The sequence below is a fragment of the Notothenia rossii genome (genome assembly GCF_949606895.1).
Source record: "Notothenia rossii genome assembly, chromosome: 6".
In the NCBI taxonomy this organism is placed as follows: domain Eukaryota; kingdom Metazoa; phylum Chordata; class Actinopteri; order Perciformes; family Nototheniidae; genus Notothenia; species Notothenia rossii.
In genome coordinates, this window is record NC_136909.1 from 23,779,027 (window position 1) to 23,792,592 (window position 13,566).

Genomic DNA, 13,566 nt, shown 5'->3' on the forward strand with positions numbered 1-13,566 from the left:
GCCTCTCTCATCTTTTTAAGTGGGAGAACTTGCACAATTGGTGGCTAACTAAATACTTTTCCCCCCCACTTGTTGTTCTTATTCATGCAAATGTAATGGGCTTTTATCATAGGTTATGTTTTATCAATGAAGAATATAATTAACATCTGCGCTGTAGTATTTATACTTTTACTTTATTAAAACATTTAAGTTCTTATTCCGCCACTGCCCATCATACTGTTCTGAAAAACTAACAAATATGGGAGAAAAAAACATCGAATGTCTAAACCAGCCATACTAATTAAAAATATATATATTGAAGAAGAAACTAAACTTAAGTAGTCAGATATCGAAATGACACGCAACTGTTCACATCATAACATATTAACACTGTTTATTTAAGAGTTTACATTCAATTCTTTATAAACAAGCCTCTTTTCATGGTACCATATCAGAAAAATGTGTCAAATCCACAATATTATTGGTTATTTCAAATAATACTCATATTGTGAACTATAACATTAAATACTTGACTACGATTGTGGAATTCAATAGAGAAAGAGAGCCTTGACCATTTTAATAATGTGAATTTAGATCACATTTCTCTGTTGGCACTTTTGGAGAAAACAAATAATGATATGGTTCGTTTGACACTTTGACACATTTCTTTACATATTGTTATTATTAAAAAAACGACTTTTGTCATCTATAATTACAGTAGCGCTCTTCTGGAGTTCATCAAATTGGTACAAGTATATTTTTGTTGAAATCATCTCAAGAGCATACCACTTTGATGTTGCTGTAAAAAACCTCCACACTTTACCACTACTCCCCACATTGTCATTTCTATACAAGTCAAGTGTATAAGAGAAACGATAGCGCTGTGCAATGATGCAGACTTGTCAAAAGTGATTACAAGAGCCTTTGCAAAGAAAAAGAAGATGGAAAGAAAGAAAGGAAGAAAGAATAGCAGCAGTACAGTAACCCTCTCAACACAGTGGCAATGGTTGCAAGTACAATACCAGAGTTATAAAGATAATATAAGGCAAATACAAATCAAGAGTGCTTTGTGATTGAATATAGAAATACAAAAATAATTATAGTAACACAATCATTTAAAAAAGGCCCAAGACTGCTGGTGTTATTTTCCAACATGGAAGAGTAAAATATTGATATAAAACCAAGAGGTTAAATGTTCACATACAGGTCACAACACATTGTGTGAATGAATTAAAATTATTTGATTGTAAAAAAAGGAATTATAACATAATAACTATGGCAAATAAAAAACTCCTGCGAGACAAGACAAAACATCTCCTTCTATGTAATCCAAGAGTCAAACGAGAACTAAGTGACAGACACGTACTCTTGTGACACAGCATCATCTGGCCGCAAGCTAACAGAGGCTAAAAATACCAGTGTGTAGCTCTGAGCGAGACATGCAGCTCCACCACGGCCACTGTCGAGAGGATGACCTTAGCAGCCGCAACTTCTCTCGGTCGAGATGTGCTGCACTCGGAGAACGGAGCGGAAACTGGTCTAGTGTTCCCCAACACTACTTTTTATCTCAAAGGTACAGGAAGCTGGAAATGCTGAACTGGATTGATGTTAATTGTCTTGGTGCCTTTGCCATGAGATTATTAAAATGTCATCAGCTGTACAAACAGTGCTCTTTCTCTATTTCATCATTTTATCATCAATCTTAAAGCAACAAGATTTCCTCTTATCTTTCTCCTCTGTATGCTGCAGATAACGTGTGACTATAGCAACCTGATCCATGGATTAGGATTTGTTTTTACGCAATGCCTCCAGATTGTTACTTGTGTGGCCTTCTTTATTTCATTTGCATAGAACACACTGTTACCATCACGGGCTAGGATCAATAATAAACCTTAATGTGGTGATTTAAGCAGCATTTTCAGTTGCTTCGCACCGGATTTTGCATATAGAGAACATACTTCATCAAGGTTGCTTTGATGAGATCTGACCCCAATACAATTGTATATGTTTGGAATATGTGTAAGCTAGAGGAAGGGAGAAGAACTCTTTAAAATTGGCAATGTAAAAATAAAACAGAGTAGTTCTAAATTAAGTGCAGCATCAGAAAAACTGATGCTTTTAATAAATGATTACCATAATACTCAAATATTTATAATTGTCCTTGGTAAATGACATTCAAACATGTTAGCATACTGTGATTAAAATGCGTTGTGTTGTACAATGGATAGTGTTAATGTTTAAGAAAGATTGATTCCCCTGTGCCAGCCAAGATATGGAATCAATCTAGTAATCTATTTGTCTTTTTTTATCTGTGAGAAGACTGCAATGTGCAAAAAAGGTCTCCGTTTTGTCGTTCGTCTGTTGGGTCGCAGAATGATCAGGAAGGAATAATAAAACTGTGGAAAAAGAACATCTTAATATCTCAATCAGTTCACTTGCTCTGCAGCCACTGTACTCTCACTTCCTCCACCTCTTTGCCGTACCAGTCATGGAGTTTGGAGAAGCAGCCAGTGCCAGGGGAGACGGGGCTTTCCAGAGAGGCTCCTCGTCTCCTGCGTGGCACCGGTGGAGCCCTCACCCCATCGGCCCCTGGACCACTGTTACTCCCAGAGTCTGAGCAGGCCTCCCAGGCCGCACAGGAGGACGCTTCCTCAGCAAAGCCGTTAGCCAATGAGACTGCTGGTTTACTCCACGCAACTCCGTTCTCCTTGGGACAATCAGACATGAGCTGCACCTCATCCGGGAAGCTCCTCTGGGCAGAATAGTTGACTGCCATGGGAGGGGCCCCTGATGATGAGGATAAGGAGGATGTAGATGATGAAGATGAAGAAGAGGATGCACCTGATCTGGACCGTGAAACTTGGTGTCTCCTGGAGGGCTTGGACCTGCCCTGCAGGCCTCCAGCCCCGACGCAGTCTCCTCCTGCTGCCTCCTGGATCTCCTCCAACTGCCTCTCCAGCTCCTTCACCACCAGCCTCATGTAGTCAAAGCTGGCCCTCGACAGCGCTTTCACCCACGACTCCATGCCTGCTTGGTTGTCAGAAGCCATCTTGTACACCCGGGCTTTGGCACAGTCAAACTTGACGGCAAAGGCAAATTCCTCGGCTGACTCGCACAGCTCCACGGTGCATCCTTCAAGGACGATGACACCGATGGGCTCTCGGCTCTCGCGCTCCTCAAAGTAGAAGAGCATGTTTCCTTTCAGGACAAACCAGCGCCGGTGATACGCTGTGTTACGCTCACCCTTTTTGAACAGGAAGCCTGTCTTGTCTGGCGGTGAGTCACAGGTGGCGTAGTGCGCCACGCTGCGTTCGTTCAGCTTCATCTTCTTCCCTCCTACTTTTCCTCAGCTGGTTGTTTATACACCTTGGAACATTGTAAATGAAAGCCAAATGGATTACTCAATATTCAGACACCAATATTTTTGCCAAGTTGGTTTTCACATACAAGGAATTTGCTATGGTGTATTGGTCAGAGACAAGAAACATTAATATAAAGTAGAAAAACTTTTTTTAAAGTCAATTCAATTACACAATGTAACTGTATAAAAAGAAAGAGCTAGGCAGAATGTGTATATTCAAGGAGATACTGTATGCACATGTTTGCAGAGAAGCATAGCAATGTACAGAGATAATAGTCCAGAAAGATGTGCATTAAAACGCATTAACTACGCTAAAGTAATGTAGTTCAAGGATGCCACAAGACTCTGTGGCTTTTCCTTCCAGCAGGTTAGCATTTCAGATATGCAACACTAAGCTGTCTGTGGCTCTTTCCTGCTGTAACGCTGCAAATGTCCCCTCTGTGGGACTGATAAAGGTATTCTGATTCTGATTCTGATTCAGGTTTGTGTATTAATCAGTGTTTACTCAAAGAAGAACCTGCTTACCGTTTGCCCTCAGTGCTGCTGGCTGTTTACTTTCAGTTTATTGACATGGTAATATCATATTAAAGGATGTGAGTTTTTTTATGGTCAGTAGGCGGAACAGTTTATTTGCTAGTCTCTTGTTAAAAAAAAAAAGAGGTCAGCACAAAGGGTAAGGTACAAAACAAAAAGGGTTCGACTCCTGGTAACTTTAGAGGGGAAGATGTTTGCAGAGGTTCAACCTACATTCTCTGGTCTCCTCTTTCTGAGTCCTCCTGCCAGCCTTCATGGCAGTGCAAACACCTTTTTTTGTGTTTACCCGTCACACTAAAGGTGCATAGACATAACCTCTGGCATGGTTCTGCTACAGTAAAACCATATTGTAGTATAAAAAACGACTCAATGCCCATATAGGCCTAACATGTGTTGTCCGCTGTGTAATCACATGTTCAACTGTAAACTAGGACTCAGCCTTCCCTCTTTGTAAACAACAACTAATCCAACTAATCTGTTAACAAGTTATAGCACTGGATAATGGTGTTACTTCTTCTATCACCTTATATAGCAATGCGTTTGTGTTGTAGCTACTGCATTTTATGTTAATTTAGTTTTTACTTACGTGTTTATCTCATAGCCACCACTGTCCTCTTGTCACATCTGAAGCTCATTACTTAAAATGTCTCCATCTTCTTTTGGGTTTTTCTGTCCCTCCAAATAAAAAGAAAGATATGTTACACACACTTACTCCAAAACTGCTGGTATTATCAATCAGATCGTAGTGTCTCTGTTTTGTACAAGAGCTTGTGGCAAATAAGCCAAGTTTGTCTCAGACATGAGAGGCTAACATGTCACACATTAGCAGTTTTTTTCCACCTCTGCTAGCAACAATAGTTTGGACGAATGATTCAGACTGCTGGCTGTTTCTGGGAATGGTCACAAGCTTTTGACACATCAGCACTTTGCGGAAATGTATCTCGGGATACATCTAACATATTCAGTAGTACAACACTTTACATGAACACTGGCTGAAATAAAGAAAGTCTATCTCTGTTTTAATTAGCTTAACGCATTAGGCGTCTTTCGTGAATACAAATGAGCATCTGGCGTCAGCATTTTTCGACTGAGCACTAGCTAGCACCTACAGTTCTGCACTGGCAGTTAGTCAGACCCACATGTATGGCAGTATTGTGGTAAATAACTATTAATTACCTGGAGATAAAGACGCCACCGCCTGTCATATAGATAAAATCACTCTCGTTTGTTGTTCCTTTATCTCTCTTCGTACTTTCTTTCCTTTTTCTTCCCTGTAACGTGACGGACTAAAGCCGCATTGTTGTGTACAGCGCGACCAGCACGACTGGGCGGGGACGTCATTACAGCTCTCCTGCGGATGGAACGTTCTCCATCCGGATGAGCTGTGCGTTAAAACAAACGCACCCTGTGTTTGCCCTTGGATTGGGTGCGTTTGGACAATATTGCTACAGGCTGATTGTAGCTGGCTCCATGTATGGAGACGAGCCACCTGCAAGATTTTAGCTTGGGACCCTTAACATACAGCCAATTCCAATCCCCAATTCTGTCACACGTCAACGTTAACGCCTTTTTTTTCTTTTTAGTTGTATTGTTTAAAAAAAGCAACATCACTCGGCTTGTCTGATGTGGAGAGAAAAAGGAGAGCCTGATCATGCATCACCAGAAGGTGCTGTAGGTGGCCCAGGATTTGCACGAGTTGGATTAAAATGTAACAAAAGTGCATCATAATGAGAGAAGAGGAGTATTAAAGTCCCACTATATTAATTAAAAGCTACTGATGGTGAACCGCAGCCAATCATAGCATCTCATTGTAGCCGACAGCATTCTAAACACACACTGCAAGAGTAATTACACCTAGCATCCATGCACAAAACATGTAATAAATGAGCAGTTCATGCATGATGCATGCTGCTATGCATACTAATTGATGAAAATGTGAAGGCTTACAAAAGGAGATGGAAAAGCATTTGAATGAACTGTTACAAGCAGGGTTAATGTAGGTTAATTAGACTATAGTCAATAGAAAATACTTATTTTTCAAGGACCCAACTACTGACTGACTTAACTCAGTGTAGCTACAGGAGATGTACCATCAATTTGTTTTCCAAATTATGCCCATTGGTTTATAGTCCTGTCACTGGAGTTAGTTCAGAATATGATGAACATTACAATACATTCATTTTATTGTGAATATAATAATTAGTAGCCTATGTTTTAACTGCTAACATTGACAATAATGCCAATGATTATTGCCAAGTTGTTAAAAACATAGTTTTTTTTTCTTCAGCAACATTTTTTTTTCATTTACATATCCTGAGAGCTGCCCGGTAAAACCTTCCTTTACCATTTTAACTTTTTTGAGTTCGTTGCCATCTCACCCAAGCATACGAAAACAGTGAGCTAAATATGTACTATTCCCATGCAAATTGTCTATGCCCATTTTGTGACATTCCAGTATTTGCCATCCTGTGACCCTGTCCTACATTTTAAGGCATGGAGATTTGGCCTTGGCCCGTTTTATTACTGCGTACGATCATGATGAGTCACTTTGAATTCGTTGGAATGTCTTCTGGAGACAGCTGATGGCCTTTAGCATCGCCAGCCTGCTATCTCATCACACTAATCTTCAATTAACTGATGCAGCTGCTGGTGCCATTTCATGTAGGATATTCCTCTTTCTGAAAGGTTTCATCACACTGTGTTTTGGTAGCTTGGATTAAGGGTTATGATCTTGAAGCCGGTTTAATTTCTTCTATTTAACTCACAGTTCACAAAGACTTGACACTGTGAAGATGCTTTTTCAAGACCACAGCTAATGCTAAAGACATCAAATCAACCATTTCTGCACTTGAATCATTCGGTCCATAAAATACACAAACACACTGACACTTAGTGTAAAGTGTTTACTTCTCACAGGGTATTTTCCAACATTTTGTGAAAACACGACAAAATATCACCAAAAGCTTTTTTCAGACAGTCCCGTTATCCTTAAAATTCATTGATCCAGAGTGATTCATTCATGAATTCAGTCTCTGTGTCCAGTGAGAACAAAGAGGTGGAGTTTAGAAGTGTGATGCCTCCCGTCTGAATATGAAGAGAGGCTGTGTTGTTGCTCTCCAGTGTACCTTTCCAAATGTTATTGATCAAAAATGGCCTGTCTCTTATTGTCTGTTTCTTTATATTCAGTTTGTCCTGATGGCACACTCTATAATCTCTGGTTTATAAAGTGCTATACAAATCAAATGTATTAATGTCAGTATTTGATTGGTCGAAGCAAAGTAGACATTTGACAGTTTTAAAGTGGCTGCAGCGACTTCATATGAGGAAATGAGGGAGAGTGCTGCTTAACTCTGTATTATAGAGAGCAGAGCAACCTGCATGCTGGAGCAGCCAACAGACAGCCTCTCCACAGAAATGCATAGAAAAACACAGTGATGGCAGGACAAAGTGTAGAGTCAGTCATGCATTTATTCAGCCCCAGTTCTACCGTGTGATAAAGCACAACTAGGTATTTGGTTTACGCCTTTAATCTTCTCTACCTTACATGTTCTTCTCGCACTACAGCCCATTCTGTCAAGTTTCTTAAAGTGATATGACTGAACCACTTTTTTTCATCCATACAAACAACATCCTGTTGCTATATATAAATAACTCATCACGCTATACCCTGCTGAAAAAACGCTCCTTGAGGGAATGTCAGCTTTCGTCAAAATACCTCTCAGTCATCCCACACAATATAAAAAATATCATCTCTTTAAATGCTAAAGTCTCTGTAGAAAAATGCCTGAAATATATAGATATCAAACATGTTTATGTGTATTTGTATACAAAGAAAATGTGATGCAAATTATTACTTCTTCAACGATCTTTTAAAGCTGTAACTATGGCACTAACGTATTTCTGCAAAACGTATCTTACATGGCACCAGAGCACATAGATTTTGATGTACGGTGAACATGTCTGGACACAGATCAGCGACCACATCTCCATTTATTTGAAAACTTTCAAAAATACACTATGACTGACCATGGCGTACATTGACCAAATGTCATTTTTCTCCTTATCTGCAGTCGAGAGACTCACTCGCCGGCAAACAATTACAATTCTTAAAAGGCAAATTCCACTGCTTCAGTGGAGCTATTGATTTCTATCTGAGTATGCACAGAGCAAAAGTCTGTGTAGACATCAATCAAATACTGGCCGACATTATTTCACCCCATCTTGTACCTCTTCATCTTAACTTTCGTGACAGGGTTTCAGCAGCTTTCTAATCTTTATTACAGCTATTTCTATTTAACAAAAATATCTCCTCTATAAATTCATCTACACTCACACTTACTGATGCCCAGTTTCACAGTTATATCGCCCTGACACTGTTATGCCTGGAGGTTGTTCAGTGCTCTTTAAGTCTATAAGTGTCTAAATAATCTCCTGGTGATTGAAATCCGTTAGCGATTTATAAAAAATAAATAAAAGTAGATGCTTGGCCTCAGCTCTGGCTCCTCGTGCCTCGGACAACCAGGGTCGATCAGTGTATGGAACAAGCATCCCTTCCACTCGTATCTCAAGTATCTCAATGGGCCCTGGAGAGGAAAAAGAGGAATCACATTAGTGAGAGTTTCTAACTGCAAATGAGGAGAGACTTTTGACAGAACAGTCACATCACCAACAGTCGCTTTTCACAGCAAAATGCAAATATACCAAGGTTTCATTGCCAATACACAAGCACCCAGACACACACTCACACAAATCGTCAAAGTTAAAAGGTTTGGCATATTTTCCTCCATGGATTAAAAAGCCTTCCCTTTTGTGAAAAGCTTTGTGTCTCTCCGTAAATAGCTGCCATTTTCCCAGCATTTCTTAGTCAAGTCTGCAGTGGTTCAATGGGCAGGGAACCCCATCTGGATCCTTGAGGCTCTTCTGATCCTGTTGTTGAGATATTATGTACCGTAAGGTGCAGCTGATGCTTCTAACTTTTAACAATCTCCAAAGCAGCGTGAAATCCTCACATTAACTTTGTTCATCCCCAAAGCTTTGTAAATTGCACTGAGCCATCTCAAGCCCTTTGACTCTCTCACACACATGGCTGCATGTGCTATTGCATGCCTTTTGCACTCTCATGCACATTTAAATGCACAAGCCTGTCTTTAACATTAAAATGTATGCATATGACTGTGCACACACATTTTGACAAGGACACACCAACATGCCCACTCACTTTCCCACATCATGACTTTGTCTGAGTCACCGAAAAAGAAGTACCAAGACAAGCCTCTATCCATGCCCAAAGTGCACCAGATTTACTTTTGAATGTTTGGCAATGTAGGTCACTTTCTGAACCTGGCATATTGTATTACAGAGGTAAAGCCTCTGGCACGCGCCACTATAATTATTTAGCTTTCATTTGTTTAATGTTTTCCTCATAACATTTTCGTTTTCAATGATCATAATGAACTGTTCTCCATTGAGGGAAACACAAATCAAAGTAAATGATGCATGCAGAAAGGGATAAGCACATAGACAAGTGTGTCTCATGGCAGACTATCACCACTAACAATCAGATGGAGAAACAACAGCTAATTCATATTCACTGGCAAAATATGTGTCTTACTCTGACACATTTGTGGAATTTTCTTGCACACTGTAGTGTGTACATGCCAGGTTGGAAAAAAGGATAAAGACAATAAAGTTAGAGGAATAACTAAAAGCAAACATGTGACTATTATAATGAGACATCAGAGTAACAGGTTTACATTTACAAATATAACTGTAACAATCCAACCATACGAGATGCAGCAGGACGTGGGGTTGAAATGAGCAAACACCTTTAAATGGAGGATCTACTTCACATTATTATTCATTAACAGAAACATAACAACCAGGAGAAGATTTTCTTTTCTTTTTCTCACGAAGGCTGTTCGTAATATAAGGTTAGGAAATGGAGGATGGAGAGAGTGCTGCAGCTCTAGAAAGAAAAAGTCAGTGAACTCTTTGATTAAAAATTGAAATGTTGCCAAAGGTGTTGCTGTACGAAGTGTCAGATATGCTATGCTAATAGATACTTCACCCACATAATAGAGCTACAAGTGCGCAAAGAGATTATGCATACAGCTGCTGCCTGAGTGGGAGTAAAGCATCATCCAAGGGGAGAGGAAGAAAGAATTAAAGAAAGAGTGAGAGAGAGCAAGTCAAGGAGAGAGAGAGAGAGAGAGAGAGAGAGAGAGAGAGAGAGAGAGAGAGAGAGAGAGAGAGAGAGAGAGAGAGATGTGGGCTATGAACTGGAGCTGTAGGGAGTAGGTCAGTGCAATTGAGTCAGTCCTGACTCATGATGGAGGCGGTGGAGATCCACCTCCTCCCTGCCCATTACAGTACAACTTCATCTTCAAGCCTTGAGCACTGGAGCTTAGATAGCCATTACAAAAACAGTGAAAAACTCCTACATGCATGGTCAGAGGAGCATTGGTTCCTGTGGTACAGGAACAATCTGATAACAAGTCATGGAGACACAGTGAATGATGAATACAAACATCAGGTGCCCATTTTGGAACAAGAGGTGGTCAGCCGGCACAACGCGTCATAATAGTTTCTCCCTCGTTCCGCTGTGAGGGCCATTAAATCATGGACATAATATGAGGTTTGAACTGATTTATGAGAAAAATAATTACCTTTATATGTTATCTACAATAAAATGTAACAGCATAGGGGAGATTAAAAAGCAGGATATGTCTTGACATTTTATATTGTCTAAGTGCAACAATAGGCTTGAAATTCTGGATAGAATTGAGTTACTAGATTTTTGGTACTGATTGGAATGTGGCCTAATTCCTTTGCAATCGAATTAAGTCTGATTACAGAAAGCCAGCAGTGTTTGGTCCATCTGTTCATAATTTGTGAACTCTCTTTTATTCAGGCAACGTTTTTGTTAACCTGCTTGTGTTTGAGCAATATTTAAAACTTGAGAATTCTACACCACAGCGCATGCAACATAACCAATACCAGATTGATTTCAGCTGGTTGACCTTTGAAGTACGTCATACTCTCCCCCACTCCCCTGTTCCCTGTCTGCTTCTTCACTGTAAACTGCCCAATACGGGCGAGCATGCCTACTAAATATATGGGGGGAGGGAAATTGTATCAAGTGGACAATTTTGTTTAAACAATACCAGCTGAAAACCACTACAATAATTTATAATAATAATAAATGGGATTTATATAGCGCTTTTCTAGACCCAAAGACGCTTTACATTATGAGTCAGGTCGACAAACAAAACAAGAACAAAAACACAAACAAAAACAAAAACAAAACAAAAACAGAAAAGCAGTCAGGAGGATGTTGGTTCAGAGGGGGGAGGGGCGGGTTTAAGGATAAGCAGAGTTGAAGAGGTGGGTTTTGAGACGGGACTGGAACAGGGTGAGGGAATCAGACTCACGGAGGTCTTGGGGGAGGGAGTTCCAGAGCTTCGGGGCTGCCACAGAGAAGGCTCTGTCCCCGAAGCTCCGGAGTTTGGCCTTGGGGATTGAGAGCAAACCGGCTGAGGTGGATCTGAGGGACCGGGGTGGTTGGTAGAGGATGAGGAGGTCAGTGAGGTAGGGGGGGGCCAGATGGTGGAGGGCTTTATAGGTGAGGACCAGGAGTTTGTAGTGAATGCGGTGTGAGACGGGAAGCCAGTGGAGTTCTTTGAGGACCGGGGTGATGTGATGCCATGATTTGGTGTGGGTGAGGAGTCTGGCGGCTGCGTTCTGGACACGCTGGAGTCTGTTGAGGGATGTTGTGCTGATGCCGAAGAGGAGTGAGTTGCAATAGTCAAGGCGGGAGGAGATGAAGGCGTGAATGAGTCGCTCTGCTGCGGGGCGGGTGAGAGAGGGACGGAGTTTGGCGATATTGCGGAGGTGGAAAAATGAGGTTTTTACAACTTGGCGGATGTGGGGGTCGAGGGAGAGGGTGGGGTCGAATATCACGCCAAGGTTGCGTGCCTGGGTGGAGGGGGAAACAGGGGTGCCATCGATGGTGAGTGTCAGGTTGTCCATCAATGTAAATGATCAAAGGTGTCAAAATGTTTAAGGCATTCTTAACTATTGAGCTGCAACATAAATAAATAATTAATTTAACCTTATATTTCCTAACACAGTTCAAACCCTTAAATCTAACGTCCAGAGACAAAAGACAGACACGCCCAGGGATAAGAAATGAGGTGCAGAACTCTGTTTTCCAGTGTATTCTGTAAACGATACAATGCCAAGGCCACTGTGTCAATTGAATAGTACATTAGCTACTAAGTCAGTGCTACAGTAGCAAAAGCCCTTCTGAGCTGCATGTATTGATAATACATGAGGTTTCTGTCATAACCAAATGTAAACCCCTCACACACCATTACACGCTGTACTCTTTAGTCAACTGGACATCATTATCAATGCGCAGATCACTAAATTGGTACAAATTCATCTATACCGCTAAGCTTGGACTGCTGCCCCTCTACATATCAGCTTACACATCACACAAATAATACAGCTATAGACTACGATCTCAAAATTACATCACTCTGTCCGTCCCCTCAGTATGCACAGAGCTTGGGAAGAAAGCCTATGATACTCTGCCCCCTCGACCTGGAACACACTTCAACAGGAACTTAAGCTGACCAGTTTGATACCCATCACAGATTTTAAACTAATTTTAAAAAAGCTGCAGAAATCATCTGTGGGTGTTTGTACCTGCTATATCTGACTACTGTATATGGATTTCAATGACTACTTTTTACGATGTTTCATTGTAGTGTTGCCTCTGTGTTTAGTGTCCTGTCTGTCTGTAACTTTGTGTGGTATTGTTACCACTGAACAGGTCTCTCTTGAAAATGAGACCTTGTGTCTCAATGAGATTTTACACCTGTATAAATAAAGGCTAAAAAAAAGAAATAAAAAATACTGGCTGCACTCCACTCTATAGCATGCTGAGTGAATCATTCAGATCCATTCACACAAGGTAAATACAGCGGTTGTTCTACACTCAGAGCAATCATCTTGAGGACAAACGTGCATCCACATACAATACAACCAAAACAGCATAAGCATCAGCCTTCACCGCAGCACCGTTTGTCTTTTACAGGCTCCCTCTCTGCCTCCCCCCACTCACACATGCTCTCTTCCCTCTCTCTGCCACACTTTCTCTCCACCTCTGTGTTCTCACCCACCACACTCTCTTACTTTTTTTTTATCATGGCTGAATATCCACTGATCCCTAATCCGGACGGTAATTTTAGATTTGAAGGTCAACGAGGTCGTGCGTTAGATTTACTCATAAATGGGTGCTTTTTCATACCCTGACTTCATCAGTCTTAGCTTTTAGGCTTCCGACCTCCACAACTTTGAACACACACACACACACACACACACACACACACACACACACACACACACACACACACACACACACACACACACACACACACACACACACACACACACACACACACACACACACACACACACACACACACACACACACACACACACACACTAAATATTCTTTTTATATAATGTCATGTCCTCTAAACAAACACATTCCTCACGCTTCTTTACCTTTTCTCACTTACTTTAGTTAGCGTTCTCTCTTTCCCTTTTCTTACTCTCCGTTTATCATTCAATATAAGTGCAGCTGCAGCGGTTCAGAGCTTTGTTGAGGGTAATTTTGGTACAAA

General features: G+C 40.9%; 1 protein-coding gene across 5 annotated transcripts in view; it reads right to left on the reverse strand.

Moving 5' to 3' along the window:
- Positions 1–356: 356 nt before the first annotated feature.
- LOC307042737 (sesquipedalian-1-like) overlaps positions 357–13,566 on the reverse strand; it is a 60,855-nt gene continuing 47,645 nt past the window's right edge. For 2 of the 5 annotated variants that reach the window (XM_079686804.1, XM_079686803.1), the window contains exons 2-4: positions 5,051–8,457; positions 4,461–4,549; positions 357–3,345 (exon numbers count right to left, since the gene is read on the reverse strand). In XM_079686804.1, the coding sequence (XP_079542930.1) occupies positions 2,411–3,304 (894 nt within the window). In that variant the 5' untranslated portion in view covers positions 3,305–3,345; positions 4,461–4,549; positions 5,051–8,457 and the 3' untranslated portion in view covers positions 357–2,410. Of the gene's footprint in view, positions 3,346–4,458; positions 4,550–5,050; positions 8,458–13,566 lie in introns of those variants that run through there. The other 3 variants (XM_079686805.1, XR_013809224.1, XR_013809225.1) reach the window with 3 other exon arrangements.